This window comes from Xyrauchen texanus, chromosome 39 (genome assembly GCF_025860055.1).
Source record: "Xyrauchen texanus isolate HMW12.3.18 chromosome 39, RBS_HiC_50CHRs, whole genome shotgun sequence".
Lineage (NCBI taxonomy): Eukaryota > Metazoa > Chordata > Actinopteri > Cypriniformes > Catostomidae > Xyrauchen > Xyrauchen texanus.
Window position 1 is genome coordinate 29,239,323 of NC_068314.1, and position 24,535 is coordinate 29,263,857.

The 24,535-nt window shown below is 37.8% G+C and overlaps 1 protein-coding gene across 4 annotated transcripts in view; it reads right to left on the reverse strand.

Annotated features, from left to right (window-relative positions):
* Window positions 1-1,354: 1,354 nt before the first annotated feature.
* LOC127632828 (plasma membrane calcium-transporting ATPase 3-like) overlaps window positions 1,355-24,535 on the reverse strand; it is a 112,134-nt gene continuing 88,953 nt past the window's right edge. For 2 of the 4 annotated variants that reach the window (XM_052111627.1, XM_052111625.1), the window contains 5 exons: window positions 24,271-24,484; window positions 19,464-19,675; window positions 18,879-18,986; window positions 15,319-15,501; window positions 1,355-4,410 (listed from right to left, as the gene is read on the reverse strand). In XM_052111627.1, coding sequence (XP_051967587.1) covers window positions 4,207-4,410; window positions 15,319-15,501; window positions 18,879-18,986; window positions 19,464-19,675; window positions 24,271-24,484 — 921 coding nt within the window. In that variant the 3' untranslated portion in view covers window positions 1,355-4,206. Of the gene's footprint in view, window positions 4,411-12,140; window positions 12,343-15,318; window positions 15,502-18,878; window positions 18,987-19,463; window positions 19,676-24,270; window positions 24,485-24,535 lie in introns of all 4 variants that reach the window. The other 2 variants (XM_052111628.1, XM_052111626.1) reach the window with 2 other exon arrangements.

A 24,535-nucleotide genomic window follows, 5' to 3' on the forward strand; every position in this document is an offset into this window, starting at 1 on the left:
ACACCAGGTTGTACATATTGCTTTGAACCACCAATTTGTTTATAAGTAATGCATGCCACATACAGTTGATGATATTATGTTTATACAAAAATAACACCAGTGTATATTACGGTTTCTTATGAATTACAGAAAAATGATTTTCTATTGACTGCTTCCCCACTAACCCCACGTGCAATCAAATACAATTCTGAATTCATATAATACTTAGTTCATGAATTATGAATAAAATTCTTATTATAACTTAATCTGTTATTTTCCAGTTTTAGAACACAAACTTTTATTTACAGCTGTGGTGTATCATTCCTCCCATCCCAACCAAACCAAACAAGAGCTGTCAGACAACTTCAGTAGAGTAGCAATGTGTTAAAATTCAGTTATTGCACAACAACTTGAAGCAATTCTCTGTTTAAACAATGCAAGAGAAAAACAAATGCAGTAACAAATTGTCCTTCAGAGCTGTTAAAGTTAAGGTAAATTCAACAACAATGGCTTTGATCAATTCCCCTTTTGTTTTTTTAAGTACCCATCATTTACAGCTGTGTAATTACTGTAATTACTGGAACCTGAATATAGATGCAGTCCAATTAGGTTATTTCAATGACAATCAAACGTTGTGGAAGGAGAACAAACATTGAACAATCTTTAACATAAGTCGGAACTGATTGTACAAAACAACACTTTGGCAGAATTTAAAAAAAGCTCTAATTGGAAACCACTGACTGCATCCACAAGAAGTCAGATACATCCTTTGTCCTTTCGTGGAACATGACAAATTGTAGTTAAAAATGTTCTGTGTCTTTTATATCAACAAAATGTTAACTTTAGTTAGCCTAATATTCGCCAATGTATTATACATCAATCTCTTGCAGGACATAAAGTACAATATAGTTTCAATCTAAAGAGCAAGTTTGAAGACAGCATATTTGTACCTTAAATAACCAACTTCATCTTGAATGAATATTTCCCAAAGTAGTCTTATGAATTAGTCTGTGTAACCTCATAACAAAAAATACATTGTAAAGACTGCCAGGACCAGCACATAAGGACATCTTATGGATGCAAGCCAATAAATGCTCACTCTTCTGATGAAAACTTGACCAGACCGTTGACTTGCAGTAAACAGTAAACTTTCTCAGCCCTGACATCAAATTTCACACCCTATGTGGTTACAAACTTGGCATAAATATTTATACTTTTATTTATATAACTGCAATATGTACTCTTGTTTATTTTGCTAATTTGTCATGCCACCAAACCTTCTGGCCTATACACCTATATTTAAATTTTTCCAAAATATTAAAAAGTACTTAATATAAAAATACAGAACAATTGTAAAAAAGGAACAAAACATTGAGTTTTATATGAAATTCAGGCATGCTTCCCTACAATAATGCACCATGTTCCACTTTAGCGAAATAATAAAGACTGCCAGTAGGGGGAAGCACAGCATCAACTGACTGCTGTGGAACCGTTCCGTAAACATTAAAGTGGTCCATTTAGGGTTTTTTGTTTTGTTTAGTTTGTTTTTCCTTTTTTCTCTAGGCAGTGACTCTCTGTGTTTTTGAATTTGGTTGGAGATATAAAATAAATTGCAAAAACAATGGGATATAAAAGAACAATCTATAAAATATGGCTCTGTGCAAGTAGAAAAGGTGTAATTTGAGGAATCTATTTAACCTAGATTGGTATGCGCGGAAAGTTGGGCTATGGCAGTAGTATGGTTCGGCTAATCAAAAGTACATGTCATATGGTAATTTTCCACTGCACGGTACAACTCAACTCGACTTTCCTCGCTTTTTGGAGGTTTTCCACTGTGGATAGTACCTGGGACTTTTTTTTTTAGTACCACCTCAGTCGAGGTTCCAAGCGATCCAAGCAGATACTAAATGTGACGTCAAAACCCTGCATATCACTGAGAGAATTGTCACTACCAGTGTCACTGAATTTGCGACATGGGACATCAACCCGCTAGTTTTACAGTTAGCTACAGTGATAGCAGTATCATTTGTTCATGCAGCATCATTTGCACTTTCGAATTGTAAAAAGAAATGGCTGTGCACAAAACCATGCCTTGGTCAATAAACGAGGTGCAGATGTTCCTCTCGTTAGCGACGAACAAAACAAAGTGAAACGAAAAAGTCTTTAAGGATGTGTCTCATCTATTGGCTGCACACGGCTACCACCGGACCTACCAATAGTGTATGGAAAAGAAGAAAAAATAATTAAAGTGGTAGTGGTTCGACCAAATGGACGCACGCTATCTAGACCGGCGAGCAATGGGAGGGAGAGTGCCCTGGAATAGGCCACGGCTGGAGTCCACGATGGAGTACATTAACTCTATATTCTGCTTGAAAGCTTCACTTCAAAAGTTTACTGGAGTACAAGCTACTGGAAAGCTTGCTTCTAAAACAACCAGGCCAATTTACATTTACATTTATGCATTTGGCAGACGCTTTTATCCAAAGCGACTTACAGTGCACTTATTACAGGGACAATCCCCCTGGAGCAACCTGGAGTTAAGTGCCTTGCTCAAGGGGCCAACCGTGGCATCTTGGTGGTGCTGGGGCTTGAACCCCCGACCTTCTGGTCAGTAACCTAGAGCCTCAACCACTGAGCCAGCACTGCCCCATTTAATGGTTACACTTGAGTAAAATCACCATGCAACAACTGCTTTGTGCAGCACAGTGAGCTAGTAGCAAACAGCTAGCGGTCGTGTTATTGTTTTGTGTCACGTTTAAGATGATGTCAATGCAGTAATTTTGATGATCAGCCTATAATCCCACCCACGTTGAGGCGGCACTAAACAGCAGTGGAAAAGAAATCTCAGAAAAGTAAAGCGAGTAGAGTCAAGTCGAACTGTAGTGTGCAGTGGAAAAGTGCCAAAAGAAGCCACATTCAAGACCAAACAGAGAGCTCATAGGGTCCAACAGAGGCTCCATGCTGCATCAATGATGTTTGTTATTGTGTGTGTTTTATTTCTCTTTCATTTTAATATGAAAATCATGCTAACTACGTGCAGTGTCCTAGCACTTCTGGGATCCGTTTTGGGATGGCATTTTGGAGCTTTACCGGTGCCATATGCATAACTGATCACTCTCTTGGAGCTTGTGTGAACCCCAGCCTGATGTTAGACAACAAACAGTACACCTAACTGCAGAGCTGATCAAGAGTTGAAAAAGACTCAATAGTTTTGTTTTAAAATACACATATACATTTGAATTAATTCTATGTATTTTTTTCTCTGAAAGATGTTAAAAGAAAATTCATTAGTTGAAAGATCATATAAAGAAGCATTACAATTCCCATTATCATACAATCAGACACAGATAAAGACAGATACATGCACGCTATGGTGGTGTGCTGTACCTTTGATAAAGAACTTATCAATTAGCTGGGGCATTCATTGGAACTTTGTTTTGAGGCAGATAAGCATTAAATGAACTAACAAGAGACTAGAGATGCCTGTTCGGTGTGATTTGATGAGATGTAGGATAACCCTCCCTGCCCCCACAAGAGCCAATCAGGTGGTATTAACGTGGCGATTAAATAGGTTATAGCGTCTTTTATTCTGCTAACTTTTTACTATAGCATCCTTGCATCTGTACATATAAAGTGACAGAACACCCAAAATGAACCTGACAGCATCTTATGTGACAATGTCTGAAACAATGGCAAAAATGTAGTGTGTCTGAACTAATTAAAACTGTCCATTAGAACATAGAGCCATTTTTAAAAACAGAACAGTGTGCATAAACACATTTGGCTTTTTCAGAAAAAAAAAAAAAAAACATGTAAATGAGAATCCTGAAAACAAATAACAAAAACATTTACAGTATTACGCAAGACCAGAGATGTGACAATACAAAAATGAGTAAATGGTTGCCGCAGCGTCGCCCTCTAGTGCGTGAGTTGGGCCACTCGTCACATGGGCTAGAGCACAGCCCCATGTACTTACAGAGCGCTGCTGCTGCCAACACAGTGCAAGTCAAGAGGGGCAGAGGTGGGGGAGATGGAGGATGTCTGGAAAAGGATGTCTGGAAAAGGATCGTGGTCACCCCAACGGCCACTGGAGGTGCTGTCTTTCAGGTGTGCATTTGCAGGGCTCACTGTGTTCCACCGGAGTAGTTGGAGTGTGTCCGGTGCACATGTCAAGATAGGTTTTGGGGCAATGACATTTAGACTGGAGAATAAAGGGTGGTGGGCGGGTCAGACAGAGCCAACCCCAGCACCGGAAAAGGAGAAGATGGGCTCGATCTGTACAGAGTTCTCATCAATCTGAAAAACATGGGGTTCCTCCTCAGAGAGGGGTACAAACTCAGGGTGGGACATGAAGTTATGGATGGAGTTTCTGGAGTCTGGCTTCTCTAGGCCCTCGTACAGGGAGCTACGGAATGCATTCACCACCTTAATCTGCAGCGAGGAGTTTGGAGAGGAGAGACAAAAAGAGAAAAAAGGGAATTAGATGGATTGCATTGGCATGGTGTTTGCTTCATGCGAGCAGTAGGAATAGATGCATAAACATCTTCAGGGAGACAAAAATATGGTAATTGGTGATATATGTTAACATCTCCACAATAGCTATCAAGCAACTTATGAAATATAAATAATAAGCAAACAAATAAAAACAACACACACCCACTACAGAAACTGGGAATGAGGAATAAAATAAAAAAAACTAAATCACAACTATAATGCATTTTCTAAGATTGACTAGGGGTAAGTGAATGATGAATCATGCATAGCATAAAATCGAACACTCCACAAGTGAAACACAATAATATCAACCCACAAGCATCAAAACAATAAAAACAAAATCACAGCAAACACAGAACCACCACAAGACATGACAGGCATGTTATGTGTATGTTTGTAGACTTTAATGGTAAACGTATTCTGGAAACCGTTAGGTAGGGGTGGCCGATAAAGCATATGAAACAATAAACTGTTAGAGAATAGGCATTCCAATTACTCAATGTTAAAATAAGGAGGAACTTGTGAAACTGACCCTCTGCGGAGAACTCGTCCACCATAGTTACTGTTCCTAACTATGTCAGGCTTGCCTACTTACCCTTGATCTATCTCTGGCAAACAGGGAAATGGAAGCGGATTAAGTGAATTACTACAAGGCGTATTAAATAATCTGGGTTGAGCATTTCTATACAGTATTTATATTTTGTAAGCAAAACATGGATTAATAAGAGTGAGGCTGAGCAAATAAAAATGGGTATTTTTTTAAATGACTTATTTAATTTGATCGCACATGAAAACCAATGGCACTGGTCATCAATGACAAATTGTTGAAAATGGTGCACCAAAAAACAAAACCCATTAGAAATGCTTGATATGAACCTAAACTCTCAAAATATGCTTTTAAGGTGATACATTGCAAAACATTGGCATGTTCTGACCATTTGTGCACATGAACCAAAGGTCTGACCTTGGTACACATTTATTTACATTTGGAAGTGTTTAACCCACAACTGATCCTTAAAGTGGATTGCTACAATCTGGAGAACAATTTTAAAACAGGTGCTTCCAGGCATACAGAGACTGGCAGTGTATGGGCATAGCAGTCATTTCAGCCCTCATTATAGAAGTCATTACACTCAATCTGCAGCATCTCCTGTCAGCATTCAATAAAACAATATACAACTGCTTCAATACGGCAAATACAACTCTCCCTGAAGCAAGGAGGTCATTGAGCTATTCCATAATGACAAGGCGGGCTCCCTCAAGATATTGCATTTGATGCAGGTGATGGAAACGTGCAATGATTTGCATTGCACTTCAGTAAAAGTTTTGGCAAAGTGCTTAAAAATGTGAAACATTTTATGGAAACCCAGCTATAGAAGATTTTCAACGAATAATGTCTTCAATTTATGTCCGTTTCTAACTCAAAGCTATCCTATGTCTTCAGAAAATTTGGAATATAGTGCCCGAGTTACATGGACCATTTCATGTTGCTTTTTTGTTCTTTTGGAGCTGTGCGCAAAATCACGGTTACTTTTGTTGTATGAAACAAGCTTCTCGGACATTCTGCCTAACATCTATTGTGTTTTATGGAAAACAGAACATAATACACAGGGTTGAAATGACATGAGGGTGAATAAACAATGTATAAGAAATATTTTTTTTATTTGTATTAATTGATATATATACATAAACAAATGGTGATATACATTATGCTTATATTGTCGGGCTGCCTCTACTGGTAGAATTTTAACATTGTGAAATGTGCAAGACCAGTGATGGGGTGAAATCAAGCATGGAGAAGTCAAGAGCTGTCAGGAGTCAGAGAAAGAAGAGAAGATGCTTTTGTCAGTAAGTGAAGCGCACACGCGTGCACACACACACACGCAAAAACAAATTCAATATGGGTTCTTGATTTTATGACTCTACAGAACTGTTTACTAATGAGCATGAAGGGTATAAAAGCTTGAGCACTTAGTATGCAGGCCTTCATTCTGCCATAGAACATCTCCAATTTATTAAGAAGACAAAAAGAGGCAAGTATACTCTGGAGATGCATGTGAAGGCATAGTGAGCATTAGTGGCAAGAAGGCAAGCAGGACAGTTTGTCAGGTTGTCTTGTGGGTAACTAAACCAGAATGAGTTTTGACAGGCCGTTGCGCTTGGAGAGTAGTGATCCATGCCCGGTGCCAAACAAGTCAAGTTACCATTCTCTCAGGGTGTCATTTAGTTTGAATTCAGTTTGAATTCCGTGTACAAGGAAAAAAACCCAAACTATAAAAGCAGATCTCCCAAGAATTTTAGTAGACTAGACAGAGTGTTAAAATGAATAGCATGTGCATCTACTGCTTTAAAACATATGCTCTGTGCCTCTATGAGACCCTGCTAAAACGTCAGAAACTAATCATGCCCTCCTGCAATTTTCATGATTTCAACATTGAAAAAGACCATAAAGAAAAATGTGAATTGGTGTAACATGTAGCAACAGAATTTTAGGGTCAGACAGCTTTTAACAGACACATCTGAAGAACCCTCTCCCCTGCCAGCTCAACCAATTAGCAGTGGTTTAGCCTGCTCAATCCCTGTTTATTTCTCTGGTTTACATTTTTGTACCATGCAGCTATGTCGGTCACGCTTTTCCCCCCGACTTCCTCCTCCAAGCCGGAGAGAGCCAGGGCGGTATGTTGCTCTCTTATTCAGCCCCGCCCCTTTTCCAGGCTCTTCTCTTCTGAATTTTGTCATTTATCTTCCTGTTTGTATTTAAGCTACTGAGAAGTGTTGATCAAAATGGATTAGGATTGGGAGTACAGAAAGTATTTTTCAGCAAGAGTTGATGGTTGAGTCTTTGGCACCCCTTTAGTACACGAACATGCTCGTGAGGTTTTTTCTGTCACAAGCTTTTGTTTCAAAAACGTTTCATGCTTTTTCAGACACCCGAAAAACCTACTCACCTTAACAATAAAACGATGGGTGAATGACATGAAAAGATGGCCAGCTAGAGGTGTCGTACAGAGATATTTTTAATGACTTTACATGGTCTCTTGGAGTTTGAGCATGGAGGTATATCAGTACGTCCACAGCATGAAGGCAGGATCTTGTGTATTTATGAATGAAGTACTCTTGTTTTAAAATCTTCCCACTCTGCTTCCCCTGAACACTTTAAAATATTCATAATAACTTTTGACAACTCTATAACCTGTAAATCCACTTCACTAGCTAATTACACTTTGGTTCCAAACTTCTTCCATTTACGGCCACTGTGCTCCTTGGGACCTTCAATGCTGCAGAGATTTTTCTGTACCCTTCCCCAGATCTTTGCCTCAATAAAATCCTGTCTCGGAGGTCTACAGACAATTCCTTGGTCTTCATGGCTTGGTTTCTGCACTGACATGCACTGTTAACTGTGGGACCTTATATAGACAGGTGTGTACCTTTCCAAATCATGTCCAATCAACTGAATATACCACAGGTGGACTCCAATTAAGTTGTAGAAACATCTCAAGGATGATCAGTGGAAACAGGATGCACCTGAGCTCAATTTTGAGTGTCATGGCAAAGTCTGTGAATACTTATGTACAAGTGATTTTATTAGTTTTTTATTTTTAGTACATTTGCAAAGATTTCAAAGAAACTTCTTTCATGTTGTCATTATGGGGTATGGTTTGTAGAATTTTGAGGAAAATAATGAATTTAATCTATATTGGAATAAGGCAGTAACATAACAAAATGTGGAAAAAGTGAAGTGCTGTGAATACTTTCTGGATGCACAGTAGATGGCTTGTTGAGGAGAGGTTTTCTAGGTGATTTTTTTTAGTCCTTTTTCACCTGCCAGACTATAAAACAGGTGATATCTCATAGACTTAGATTGAATAAGGGACCCAAGTGATATCTATAGTTCAGACTTCAGCCATGTCCACACTAATCCATTTGTTTGAAAAGAAGTTTGAACCCTTCAATTTAGTTTCCTAGCAAACGTTTTTCCAAAGTATGTGGTTACGGACAATGTTTTTGAAAATGCTGCTCTAGTGTGGATAAGAGTGTAAACAGCTAAATAAAAGAAGATTTGTTCTTCTGTGTCTAACCTAGCTCGTCCGTATGCTATGCATACTGTAGATACGCTGTTTATAGAGGTCGACAGATATATCGGTTTTGCAGATTAATCGGCACTGTTAACGATTTCTGGAACTATCGGTTATAGGCAAAAATCCACACTGATAATTTTCCCCGGCTGTGTCCAGTGCTGGAGCGGTTGGGAAGGGTGCACTGTCATTATACAGTATGAGAGCGGCCTCTAGAGGTGAAATAAAAACTATCACTTATGCCTTGTGGTTGTTTTGGCACATGTAACTGCATGAACAATGCAGATTTAAAACACGAACAACTAAAAGGTATGTATACTGTACATGTTGTCATATCATTATAAAGTAATTAATTTCTTAAATAGATGCTGCCTTAATAGAGAACAGCAGTATGTTTGCAGACCAGGCTGAGAGGACGCTAACATAAAGCTAACCTCAAGCAGTTAGACAAATGTGATAAAAACACCTACCCAAATGTTTAAATAAAATGTATCACCATCTATTTGCATTAGTTTATATCTAGTCACGATTATGCTTTAGCCAGCTAAGCTGTATATTTAAAGGTACTGAGAGATTTGAGAAAAATATCTTCATGCAGTCAAGAGAAACGTATAAACAAATCAGAAATGCATCTGATTTTAATTAATTGTTTATCCCCACAGTAAAACATATTTTTATCATTTTGTTTAGATAATCATCAAGTGATTGGTGTGTGTGTGTGATGAGTTTCTTTGAGAATTTAAACGAGCGTAACAGTTTCACATCAAAGACCCCTCACCAGAAGTGAAGTGATCAGTCACTTGAAGACGTGCTATAGCTCTATGAATCACAAAAGGCTGAGTTTAATAAGTAAATGTATAGTATGCGCAGCGCCAGCATGTTAGTGAATGGTGCTGCTCTGTTTACACACACCCGCGGCTATTTTTAGCCTTCACGCATTGCGCAATATTTAATATGCATTTAGAATGGCACGGGAGGTGCATTTGACCAGAATTTGAATAAGAAGTGAATTAAACTACTGTGAACTTGCCTACAAACAGACACATACAGAACTTCCTGGAGAGTTTGGATGGAATGTCGAAATAAAAGTGTGAGGGTTTTTAAAAGTGCACGACTTACATATAAGTCAATAATAATAATAATATTAATAACTATGTATTGTTATTATTATTGTCATCATTAGTATTTGTTTACAATTTAGAACTATTTTTAAATTGAATGTGTTCCAAAAAACTTTGTAATTGAAAAGTGGACTGATGTCTTACAACTAAATTGAACAAAAAAGAGATCTGAATCCTTTAAAGTCCAGATGTAATTTAAAGATTTTTGAGAAAAATCTAAAATAAAACACTGGTTTCTTTTCTACTGAAGACTTGAAGATTGGAATTACTGTTAATTTTGCTGCTACATTATACAGTCTAGCAATAAATAATAAAGTGTTTCTTAATAAGCTCTACATTTATATTGAAATAATGTGTAGTTAGAGGTTTGAGATTCTTTACATATTAAAGAGTACTCCCAATTAGTTCCACACAAAAATGTAAAGATATTCTAAACTGATTATGCAAAAAAACAACACTGGTATCGGATCAGGATCGGTATAGGCCGATACTGAGATTTCCGGTATCGGAATCGGAAGAGAAAAAGTGGTATCGGTGCATCCCTACTTTAAATGTTGTTTTTTCATTCAATATCGGCCAATTAATCGCTTGTCTTCCCAACTTAGTTATCAGTATCGGCAAAATCCTATATTGGTCGACCTCTACTAGTAACCGACCACAACACCCTAGCAATCACATAGTGACACAACAAAAACACTCAGAACACCTTAGTAACTGCATAGCAATGCACTAGCAACCACCCATAACACCCTAGCATCATGGTGTTGACGTTTGCATGGGCAAGCACCACTTACAAAATCTAGAACAATTTCCATAGCTGGACTATCTCTGTCCTTCAATCTTCAAATAAATATTTTCAATTGATTCTAGTCAAACCTTTTTATTTCTTTCCAACTGCCTGTATCTGGATCTCTCTCATCTACGGTTCATCAAACCTCTGACGCAATTGCTGCCTTCACAAACACATACATGCACATTGAACAGTGTAATGCAAGAAGCACTACTGATGTAACCTAAATAAAGCTGGAATAAACATCCTATGACTCATAGCTCCTCCAAGAATATCAATGAAGAGAGATGGAGACAAAGTATAACATGTGGTGTCAGAGTAGGAGACAAGGTGTGATGAGGGGGCTGAAAATATGAGAGTGAGAGATGGAGTTGGCACAGTAAAGGAGAAAGAGAGACAACGAGAAAAAGACTGTTTAAGAGAGAGAGAGAGAGAGAGAGAGAGAGAGAGACAGAGAGAGAGAAGGTGCATGAAAGGTAGTTGTGAAAAAGGAAAAGCGCTGGTGATAAAAAGAGAAAGAAAGAGATGGTGCAAGTGAAAAAGAGAAGCAGAGAGTGAAATAAAGAAGGGAGAAGACTATAGTACATAGCGTGAGAGTGGAAAAGGCAGAAAGGACTGCAAGGGTGCAAGTCGGGCGTCAGTTGTCAGACAGTGAATGCGCCGTGCAGGTCAACATTATACATCATCCATGTGGGAAAGATCAAGGTCAACAATAAGACCGTCTAAATGCTACAAGCCAGCTCAGCACATTGTGCCCCTTAGAGTCCAACCACACTGTTTCATTATAAGTACAGGGGTGGTACTATCGGTTAATTCAAGACCTGCATTAAACCCCAGTTCTCAACTTTCTATCGATCCAGTGTTTAGCCTCAACACCTCATCCTGACTAGATATGACGCATCAAGTTTCCGGAGTCAAGTCCTTTTTTTTGTCCTCACTGAAAGTGAAAGTGAAAGTTTACGTAAACGTAACAAAATCACAGCCAATAAGAGCATTATTGTTGTTTTAAATAGAGCTGGAGTTTGGATGTACAGTATTTCAAAATTAATAAAAGAGATGTTTGGGATTAGTTTGGGATTATATTTTCCTGTGGTAACTCTCAAAAGCATGCAGTCATCAGCCAGGCAGTCCATATTCAAATTACACATCATGCACTGGTTCAGACGTTGGAAGAAATGCAAAGTGAATGAGAAAGAAATATTATGGACAGGGAAGAGAATGGTTAGACTTTAGTGCAGAGATTGTGAGAATAAAAAGAGGCAAGAAAATAAAAATAGGGATAGAGCAAGACAGAGAAAGGAAGAACAGTCCAAAAAGGCAGAGAGGGATGGGTGGACAAGGTTCCCACACCATAGACCAATTTATTTCCATGACTTTACCAGTCATTCACGATTACTGGATGCAAATTTAAAAAACTCCCTGTACATTTTTAACCAATTAAATATGTTAGAACTCTTTACTAAATCATTTTCTATGGCCTTTTTAAAATTTTATTAATTTTCATAATGTTTTCAGTCCTGGAAATCATAACTTAAAAACTTCCCTGTGGGAATGTGGGAACCCTGAGTAGAACAGTCGTTACTGCAGCATATTCATCAGGTTATGAAAGCATTCAGTGCATTCAGCATGGCCATCATGCAGCAGCAGTGATAGTTTGCCGGCATGTTATGTGGCACTCACTGCCTGTAGTAGAAGAGGAAGCAGGGGCGGGTGGCCCAGCAGCCACGGCAGAGTTGGCAGACAGGGAAGAAGAGGAAATCCCCACATGGGTGGGGCTAGAAACAGTTTTTGCATCGTTATGCTGGCTGACCACGGAGGGCTGGCGACGAAGTGCCCCAGGCACCGGCGTTTGGCCCGTCTGGAATGTATAAACCACGTCCATCTGTAAAGAACAGGGACAAGGGGAAAAAGAGGAAGAAAGGGAGGCAGAGAAAGACCAAGACCCAAAAGGCATGGTTAGAGCAGATAAATGTGTTACTGGAAAAAGAGAAAGGGAACATTCTCTCCCCCAACAAATAAAAAGTTCAGTTAGTATTGAGTCTGTCAGGCAGGAGAGGGGCTGGCTCAGGAAGATAAAAAGGAAAGTTTAATGTGGAGGGAGTTTTTTTTTGTATTTTAGGAGAAAGGAAAGGCTGTGAAAGTGTCCATGAAATAGAAAGGCAAAGAAACTAGCTCTATGAAGTACTGATTAGTTTGAATTGTACTTGTGCCAATTATTTATTTTATTGTGTGTCACTAACCATGCATGACAGATAAAAATAGAATTCCAAAAGGATTTTAAAAGTAGGATGGTGGGACTTTGGGCGAGGGGGAGAGATAAGGAACAAATTAGTCGAGCAGTGTTTTTGCTGTCAGTTGGCTGGCTCCTAATCAGGAATAAGAGGAGGAGGGGAGATGAAGGAGTGAGAAGAGTGTTCAGCCTCTTTTTCAACTGGGCTTGTAGGAAAGTCTGGTAGAATTAGCAGGGATGGGAATCTGGAACAGGGGGTCTTAATCTATTCAGGGCAGCTACACATTATCTCTCGGATACATCATATTAATTCCTAACACCCAAATGACATAAGAGATGTACCAGAGAATGGAGACAGGAAGAGGGAAGGTTTGAAATGCTCCCATATAGCAACAGCTTAGGAACGTAAATTCTCCACGACCTGGTGCACCACTGAAAGCGAAATTACGCTCTCTTAAAGCTGAAGTATGTAATTTCTGCATCACCACAACAAAATAGCAAAATAAAAATAGTTTTCAAAAAATGTTTCTGAATACGCCCCCTGCTTGCCATTGATCAAACAAACATACAGTCCCGCCCCAAGCTCACTCCATTGGTTGAGTCAATGTTGTTGTCTCTATTGATCTCACTCATGATGGTTCGCTTAAATCAAACAGAGGAATTATCATAATGCCACAGAGACACAGTGTTTAGTTATCAAGAAAAATAACCAATGATTGGCTCACTTAAAGTCGTCTCAGCATATCAATGTGGGATAGGAGGAAGTATTTTACATTTACATTTATGCATTTGGCAGACGCTTTTATCCAAAGCGACTTACAGTGCATTACAGGGACAATCCCCCTGGAGCAACCTGGAGTTAAGTGCCTTGCTCAAGGACACAATGGTGGTGGCTGTGGGGCTCGAACCAGCATCCTTCTGATCACCAGATAACCAGTTATGTGCTTAAACCACTACACCACCACCACTCCTTTTTTAACACCGAGAAAGTTACATACTTCAGCTTTAACGATACCAAACAAAAACAAACCCCTGAGATTCTTAACAACTAGATTGTGATAAAGTGAATATGTTGTTTTTCAAAGTGGAGACAAGCAAATTAAATCCAGAGGGAAAAATCTAAGCCTGTGGAACACATTCAAACTCTTCGGTGGGAGGTTTAACGCCCTTTCCACAGTGTTTCATAAAGAATATTCTCATTCACTCCTTCTCAGAATCCTCGCCCACAAACGCACAAACACTCCTGGAGGATTCAGATAAATACATTAGTGAATCCGCTCACTGAATCCACTCATTGTTAGTGAGAAGCAACACTGTGTCATGAATGAAGCCAATGGAAACTGAAAGGAGATCCTCCCACATGCACTTCATAAACAGAGTAAAATTCAAGGTCTTATTCTCGTACATCTTCCAATGAAAGAGTGAATGTTGCATTCCTAAAGACAGAGCCAATATGATTTGTATGCGAATCCCTGAACACAGAGTTCCTCTTAGACCCCAGATATCTCTACGTAGGCTCTGTGTATTGTCAGAGAGTCATGGCTGCCCAACTGGTAATTCATGTACGTCGTCTCCAGGGCATGTGCTGCTTTTAAACTGGGCCACCATAGCAGCTCACAAATCTGTGCTCAGTCTTTAGGGAGATGGTTTTCCATGATGAATCTATCGGAACACTCGGTGGGCACTGCGGTAAAGTGATTGTAGATGCCTCGCAAACTTTTAAATCAGAATGCATATTTTTGCACTCTTAGAGTACCATTTCGTGGAATATGTGCCGCACACCATATATTGTGCTGTTGCACAGCATATGGAACTTATCTGGAAATGTAGTGTTTTGTTCTGTGTATGTATGATTTATTTAAAATTAATAAAGATTATTGTGTAGATCAATGCTGATTTGTTTGAGAAAGAATCATGGCACATTAGTGAATAGATTTCCCCTCCACCCCTATAAAATACATGTACCATTTGAAATAAAGGACTAGGGTAAATGGTAAACATCCTGTGAGTGTGCACAAGGGTTTTATGCCTGTATTAAAAGTATTGTGATGCACGGTGAATGTTTTTTCCCTTTCACCTGATACATACATATATAGAGTTGCAATATGAGGTTAATATGTATATACTGACATGGTCAAACCATAAACACAGATAAACTACACACCTTTTTACAGTGAGCTGCCAAAGACCATATACAATTTATACAGACAAGACCTACAGTGGCAGGGATTTGTGTAGGTCATTGCCCTTGTATCTAAGCCTTAATAGACTTTATTCACACTAGCGCAATCATTGATTTTTATTGGGAATGACAGTGAGGCTGTGCAGTATAGACTTACCATCTCTTCAATGGCACGAATGGTATAAAGCTCCTAGATCAAATCTGATTTTCCACAACTCCTGTTGTCTGGAGTTCTATGTATACTGAATGTTCTTGAACAAATATTTTAACAATGAACGATCCAAAAACACTTCAAACTGCAGTACAGCTCATTGAAGAGTCTGTAAGTCTATCCCATTAAAAATCAAAGATGGAACTAGCATGAATAAGGTCTACACCCACTCCTGGGGCATTTGATGGTAGAGACAGGCATGAGAGGCTGAAGTAAAAAGCAAAGAGCAGCTTACCTGGGTCTGGATGCGGTTGAGTCCTCGGAACCATAGAATCTGACCTCGACGGAGCTCCATCTCAGCAATGTCAATCTCATTCTCACCCTCTGTTAGCACCTCCTCTGAAAACTCATTCTTGGGGATGCCGTGACCGGCCTCCTTCAGGAACTTGAGGTGGTGAGTGGGGATGGCAGAGATGAGCTGGAGGAGGACAAGGGGAAAAAAACAGGGTAAAGTGATAGCAACTGTGGCTTATTAATTCCCAATTTTTCGCACCTCAGACTGTAAACGAGTCTCGAAATGGGCAGGAAAATATGTGGGCTGGTATTGTGGACGGGGAGAGGGAAAACGGAAGGGGGTCAAGCGGAGCCAAACACACACACACGTGAATGAAGATGAAAACAAGAGTTTGGGGCTGTATATTAATCATGGTACAAATGTGTGAATAGTGAAGACAATAGAACCGTTTTGCTCAAACCTTTGAAAATTAAGTGAGAACAGCACTCAGAGCAGACATTACCACCAAACCAGCACTGCTTTGAGACAGTGCTGGTTTGGTTATATTTGTTCTTACAAGAAGTGTTTTGGGATTAATACAAGTTAAACTCTAAAGACAACATTTATGGCATGATGTTGATTGCCTACAGTAAACAGGGCCAAAAATTAACCAGGTCACAGGGCAACGGTGCCACTAAAAGTGACAAAAATACCCCAGGTATTTCAAAAGAGAAAAGGGAAATGATCATTTGATCTATTTGATAATATTCTCTTAGGCCTATATAATTATGGGATTTAGGGCCTAAGCAGCCACTATAGGTGTAGATCTCAGAGGCAAGTGTATTTGAATGTGTAGCTAATAAGAAGTGATTGAAAATGGAGTTTACATAAAAATTTGTGGTTAACCGATATATCGCCGAGGCAGATAAATCAGCCGATATTCAGAATTTTTTTATTAAATCGCATCTGCCGATTCATTTTCCCATTTGGCTGATTTGTTTCTTGAGTGCACTGAGAATCGGTTTGCATGTGAAGCGGCTGAGACATGTAAACGACCAGTCACGGTTCGTTTTGTTGTTACATGCCATTGTGTTACTTCAATAATAGACCGGTGTGCAACACAGTCTCATTTAAATGGTCCACATATCAGAGCTGCAGCAGACGCGTTTGAGCTCATAATGTTAAAGTGCTCACCTGTGTCATTCTCCCTCTCTCCCCAGCAGTTCCCTGTAACTTTTAACTTGTTTTATTCTTGTCTAATGATACTGTAAAAAGGCAAATATCTATAAAACTAATATCATATACCGTCTGCTAATATGCACATATCTCGTTCAAATAGATGTAATAAACCAACCTCACACAACTTCAGCAGATCCAGCGTCCTGTGGAGCGCTCATTTAGGGCAAATATCAATAAAAACTCTATATACCATTTGTAAATATGCAGAAATCTCGTTTAAACAGATGTAATTCACGAAACTCACGAAAATCCAGTGTTTTCTTCCAGTGGAGCAATCACCTAATAAATCCTCTGAAGCATAAATTCTATCAACCAGAATCAAAACTTCAAGATCAGGATCAAAAGTTCCTCTGATACAGAAATCATGACGGTCAGTCCGTGACAATCCAAGCAGTTGATCCAGGACATTTAAACTGTCAGGAGATTGCTGCTCACGCTGGATCCGCACAATGCGTGAGTGCAACTTCAAAGTAAAAGCACTTCACGTGTGCTATAATAAATGTCATATTCACTATGCACTGTTTGTACAATTGAAATCCTTCTGTGTTTTTTGAGAATATTAGATTGTTAATGCGCACATGCCATTCATGGTTGCTGGACTACTGTGTGTACTGTTGTTTCCTTCTTCCTAATATATTAAAAAAAATTTCATGGGCAAATTAATTATAATATATTATTATAATTATAAAAATTATAGATATCGGCATCGGCCATTAAAAACCCATATCGGTCGATCACTAATCAAAATCTACCAAGACAGATTATACAGCTTTCTGCTGTCTACTAACGTAAGGGCTGGTCAATTATAAATGCTATGTTACTTGTGCATTATTTTCAGGTACTTCTGTATTTCATGTTGCTTTTATTGTATTGGCAACAACCATAATTGTTCAAATGTAAAATTAAAGGAATAGTTTAACAAAAAACATTGTCAATTCTCTCATCATTTATTTTGCAGTCTTAAACTCGTATGACATTTTTTTCCCTCCAGAACACAAACACAAGATTTTTTTTAAGGTTATATTATGCGGTTTTGTCCATACAATGCAAGTGTTTAAATGTTTAAACAACAAAAAAAGACAAGGGCAGCATAAAGGTTATCAATACAACTTGAGCAGTTTGATCCATGTCTTCTTTTCGAGTTGTATGGATTACATTTATTTGGCATTTATGTCCTTTATTGAGCATGAAAGTTTCGGACCCCATGGATTGCATTGTATAGACAAAAACGTATCATATATCCTTAAAAAAAATCTTTGAACAAGTCTGAAAAATCTAATGCGAGCTTGTGACGACATAAGCGTAAGTAACTGATGGCTTTGACTTTTTGGGTGAACTATTTCTTAACTGACATAAAAAAAGTATCTAGCATAAATGGATGACACACTGAATGTTATATTAGTTAGAAAATAATGTCCTAATAAGGTAAATAATACCCATAAAAATCAATTTCAAGGGGGCAAATATTACAAAAAAGAAATACATTTCTGACAAGGTGCTAGAGTTAAATGGAAAAATATTTTGACAATTTTAGTGATAATTTGCGTTTCCATTAGCTATAAATTTTGTCGCAAAAAACCCTTGGATGGAAACAGTGAATTGTATGTGCCATTCACGCTGGTGTCATCTTTTTGAGAGCTGAACTTTGAGGTGGCTGCAATCATTCTCTGCCTCTCTCTATCCCTCCCACAGGTTTAAAATCACACATAGCTTCACCTCCCCCTCCCCTGCCCTCCCGGTGGGATTGAAGAGGGAACTAAAGATGTTCAAAATCACCCACGCGGTGCATTCTGTTATGATGTTTTCATTATTGCACCACTGAGAAGCTTGTGCATCTCTATCTCATGCACTTTGTCATCGGTAAATGTGTTCTTCTGACTATTTAGGCTTGATTTAGGCTTGGAAGACTCAAGAGTTATTGATAAATTGATTATTGACCAACAAAGACAATCTGTAACAGGTTATCTTCATGTTTTATATAACTAAATTGAAGACATTCAAAGAATTTTTAATACAAATAATTAAAAAAAAGTTCAAACCAATTAAAAAAAATGAAACAGAGGGGTTAATCATTGGAAATACTGCATTTAACAAGCCAATCAATTAGAAAGACAAATGCTAATTAAAAAAATTTCCATTTCATTAAGATACAAGCAATATTGCATCTTTGCCTTAGATTCCCTTAAAATTGGCTGTGTGAAGCAGCATTTTTGGAAGCCTCTCAAAATTTAAGACAACTGCAAACAATATTAAAGATATTTAAGACTTTCTTTCTGGGCTTACGTTTTGGAAAATAATTTTAAGACATTTGAAAGCTTTTTAAGAATAAGAAATAGCCTTACTTGACCCCAAAGCAGCTCACCAACCCCTATGAACACACACCAGAGCCACTGATCGATGGTAAGGGCTGTGCAGGAGAATGGCTTCCCTCCAAACTGCACAATGACAATCTGTAACAAGGTATATTCCATTAGTCCAGTTAAACTGCAACAAGAGGCTGAGAGTTACAGACATTTTAACACCATTAAGGGGTGTTGTCTGACACAATGCAAAGAGGAATACCATGGTAAAAATCACATTAACCCGCAGACTCAGGTGGCTTTTACCATTTATAAAATAGTGTCAATATGAAAAACATTCAATTAATAATACAAATTATCATTAACAGAACCAAAATGTACAATTCTGACCAAGTAATGCCATTTATGAACCTATATGTAGGCTGTTTACGCATGCTAAGCAACATGACAACTTAGCACATGCACAATTGTATTAATGTGCGTTTACAGGTGAGTGCATATCAGCAATTTTACATCAGATTTTAGAGACAGAACTCCGTTTTACAAAGACTAAACAGCTCCTTGCATCAAATCTACCAAACCGACTTATTAAACAATTATTTCTTTAACTTTGTGATCATGTTTCACCTGCAGGACAAAGGTTCCCAACACAACGCTGCAAAAAATTGGGTTCCGATAGATTCCCTCAAACACGTTCCTCTCGCCGTGGATCTTGCGGGCATTGATCTCATTGAAGAGCTGCATCATAACGAAGACGTTGAAGATGATGGTGTAATGCTCAGATGGCGGGGAGTGGAGGGGGGCGTTACGGCCGTTATCGATGTTAAACAACTTCTCACCTTTGGGGACAGCAAGATAGTTTCAGTAAGTGAATTTTAAAAACACAATTCAAAATTAATACAGTGGTATAAGTCTTGGAAAGCACTTAAGGGGATTTTCAATAAATACATGTTCTTGTTAATTAAAAACGAATGCGATAATTCCAGTCAAGCGTAATGGCCACAGAGAGAAACATGAAAAAGTGTTTTCCAGCTGTAAACTTGTAATATATTTACACTTGTCTAATCAGTTGGCAGCAGCATAACATGGGAACATTTATAGAGAACTCTCCTGAAGCACTGTGACATGCTTTAGGGCTTTAGTTGGCCTGTGATGTGATCTGTTAGACAAATAGGGATCACAGGCTGGTATAAAACAATTATTTACACATACACCACCAATTTGAGTCAGGGTTTTACTGTTAAATTTGCAGTTGCATAGAAGAAGGCAATTAACTTTGAGAGAATATCCTAACAAGGAACTATTTTACACTTTTTACTCCAGTGAATATTTCTCAGGATAGGCTTAGTTTGAAAGTCAGTTTCTGTATATGCACATACTGTACTTTCAAGTCTTGGCTACAATAAAAGTGTATGCCTCTAATTGGGGTGTGCAGCGAAGCCATTATCTGTATCTGTTACTATGACAAAATTATCTGGATCTGTCAATGTATTTGGATAGAACCGGTTGTGGGCGTGGCATTAACCGGAAGGGTCTCAAAACTAATTTTAAAATGCAACTCTTTTACATTTATAGTTCCTGTATATAAAACATGCCTCGGATAGGCCTATTTAATTATTATTATTTATTACTGATATGTTCTCTATTTTGTTCTCACCAAATGAAGCTGGATATGTAGGCGACATTAACTGTGGAATGTGTTTTTAGCTTTGGTTTTTCCTCGTATTTTTGTCTTTAATATCTGCTGAAAAAGAATTTTGGTTTATGTCTGCAATGTGCAAGTATATGTTTAAGTTTATGTGCAATGCGCAAGTATAACAAAGTTATTCTGGAGGCAGAGGTGCCAAGCAATTGTGAAATGTCAAGCACACATTTTGCAGTGAATATTAAATACAAATACAAACATTCAAAAGAAATGAGTAAAAGATTAATTAAGCTTACAAACAGGTTAAAGCACTCTAAATTTATATCAGAAAGTTTTGATAGGCTACACTTGAGGCACTTGTGTACACATATTTTAACATAATGTGGAGGATGCAATTATTAAGTTAAATTACATGTGCAGAATAAATAGCAAGAATGAGGCTCTTTACATTTCTAGAAGAGAAAAGTGGGAAATATTTGCATGTTTTGTTTTCTCTGTAATCCTCTGTGCATGTGCAGGAATATTCTGAGCAGATTTACAAGTATTTAAACCTCTATGGAACATGTCAACTGTTTGGTAGTAAAGGCTAAACCATGCAATTACCTTAATTGGTGATGTGGATAAATGTGGCCAGATTAAAGAGAGGGACAGACAAGCTCCTCTATAAAATCATCACTTCTCTTTTATGGATTTATGGATTATGGATTCTTATGTGTGAATTGTGTGCAACAGTTGGTGTTAATGTGTTAACGGACATTTTAAGAAGTAGAAAATGTGTATGATATAGTATCCTTGCTAATCTTACTCTTGACAAGATTCGATTTCTGTGATGTGCACAATTAAGAGACTGAAACGGAGTCAAGAATGGAACAATCTAATGAACTTGAAATCATACCGTGTGAATTTTCATTCATAAGGTTTACGCTGTAGTAATATTGGCTTCAAAGACTCATCATTGCTTTGTAATTTTGATTTAAAATAACACTTAATACCTGTGCTCGTTGGATGATCAGTCTTCTGAATATTTTTTGTATTATTCGGATGAATTCGTTATCCATTAGTAATTATTTGTGCCGGTATTCGGCTTCGGGCACATCCCTAGCCCCAAAAAGTGGGGCAAGTTGTCTAAATGGAACCTGCCATTAAACAGCCTATTATAGTCTTTTCAGCAAAATGTAAACATTAAAACAATAATGAAACAGCAAATAAATATATATAAATAAATAAAAATGACATACATCAAACTCCAACTTGCCCCAGGCTGACATTTATGAGAAATACCCTTGTCCTGAGAACACAGTTTAACCTTTCTGTTAAAACTATACTGTATACTGTAAATGACCCTGAATGTACAGTATGCTAGTGTGGTTTTACTGTGTTCACTAGTTAACCAAACAATTATAGCAAAAAAATAAAGAAATCTATTTTTGGAATTTTAGTTTGTAGGTTAAAATTTGCAATAAAATATTCCAATTTAAGAGGGTTTACAAAACCACAGTTAGAGTGCTTGTGACCTTAAAGGTTACTGAGATATAGCCCTTCCTTTCCCAGAAGGAAAACTAGTCCAGAGGGGTATTCCAGAAAGCAGGTTAAGCGACTTTACCTGGGGTAAATTTACTCAGAATATGCGGATACCTAAGCTTTCTGTCCAAAAACTCAGGGAACTTGCAGGGTATGTTAGTAGCCATAGCAGCTTACTCTCTGAACATAACCTGCTCCAGAGTAGGTTATGTTCCAGAGTTAGTTTATTTCAGGTAGATGTTGGTCGTTTCAGAGGCTGCCATCGCATTCGTGCCCTTTTAATAGTGGCACAGTGGGCGTGGAAATTCAGATTACACACAATATTATACTTTTAAAGCAATATTACAGTAAACTGCAATCTTTACCTCACAAATCATCTTTACTCCGGGATTTCCAGTCTCACAGTTTTAATACAGAAATATTTTTTAACGCAGAACACATTGGAAAGTAACCCACACTCTTTACTATGAAGACAGGGCTTTATGTATTTATATTTAGTCTTCTAATAAATCATTTTTATTCTATACATTTCATAGAATAAAATTATTATAGCACCCACATTCTCTTTACAGTTTCTTCAGTCAATGAATATTATTGTTATTTATAAAATGACATTCCATTGTATCAATATGTACTGTATGTAGGTAACGTCTACCAATTAAAATCTTAAGCAATTAATCACTCGTAATTTTTCTCACTAACAAGATAATATGTGATCATTTCACAGACCACAGATATAGAGGTAATATATTTTATCACTTTAATTCATGTAGGCTACTGTACATATAAATGCACACATTTCCAGACTTGTTCATTGTACTCTCGTTATTATCTGAAAATATAAATGAGACATGATGTCATTTAAAGTCACCCACAGTGCCCTCCTTTAGCTGGTGGTCAGGTGATTCAATGAAAAGATGAATCAGCCTCCTCTACTCCAGAAGCTGTACATGGTCCATCTCTAAATACAATTTTTGTTCTGCCTTTCAATAGGGACCTTTTACAGTTTCTTATTAACAAGGAAGAGATTAGTTACTTTTCCCTAATGCTGAGATCATGAGCATCTATAATGTATAGTTAGACACATGATCTTCAATTAAAACAACATAATTTCATTCCGTACCAAGTTGCTGGAGGCAGATGGACCCTTCTGAACATGACAACACGACATGACAAGTTGTAATGACACATTAAATGAGATAAGAACACAATGGACATGTAACTCCTATCATTGTCCACCTCCTACAGCAGATCTTCATCTTATAATGCACATGAATAATCATGTGTGGCCTACTGAAAAACATTACATTAAATCAATGGAAAATGATGACAACTGTGGGAGATCCTACAATTGAAAGAGGGTATATTAATACAACGAGACCATCAGCAACTGTGGGAAAATAAAGGTGATATGATTCTAAGTTTTTAGAAACCCCAACTGGGTACATCAAATGGCACTAAAAATAAAGGAATTTATACATTATACATAATACATTCAGTTCACATGAAATACAGTAAAATAAAATTAGTGTGCACAGATCATGGTAAATACCATTAAAATTCATCTTAAAATATTTAGTAAACATATAGCCTATTATCATAATATTAATAAAATATGAATGTAATACTTATAATGAAGTTCAGTGCAAACAAATTACATAATGGTCGACCAGTTAAACATTAATGTAGGCGAGAGAGGTCTAATATTAATGTTGAATTAAGCTTTTATATGTACGGTAGAACTTTATAGTTCTATTCATTTAAATATTCACCCAATGATTCAGTATAATTTCTGTCAAGCAAACTCTCAGTCTTAAACCAATGTAGCTCATATCGCTATTACGAGTGAAGATGAAATAATGCTCATTTGCAGTCATTAAAACTTCATGTTCTACTTCACTGAAATACGGCACGCCTTTCTTCTTAGCGTCTGTTTCCATGGTGACTCATGGATTCGGTGATCTCCTGAGAATGCCTTTCTACATTCACAGAGAACGTGCAGAAACTCTGAGTTCCAAACTCATGGTTGAGTGAACCTGTTCTGGAACCCACATACCACGAGTAAGCAAGTTTTGGGTTAATCAACCGAGAGTTCAGGATTTATGTCACGGTAAGTTTACCTTGCTTTCTGGAATAACCCTCAAATCTCCCTCATTTCAACTCAATACTCAGGCAACGCAAAAACAATGAATATTTGAGATGTTGGAACTCATTAAATTGTAGATTCAATTTTGGTAAAACCTTATCATGAATAGAGAAGCCTCTTACCAGCAAAAAGAAGAGTAAATGTGATGACAAGTTGGTAAATGGCATGACCTAAGATGTTCTTCATCATAGTCCTGGAAATGAGTGGTTTGTTCCGACCGTAAGGTTTTCGCAGTAGGAGTGATTCTGTCGGAGGTTCCGTTGCCAGAGCCAAGGAAGCCAGTGTGTCCATAATCAGATTTACCCACAACATCTGAACGGCTTTTAGAGGAGAGTCCTGCCGACACAATCAGAGTGAGTCGCCACAGAAAGGACATTATAATAGTAT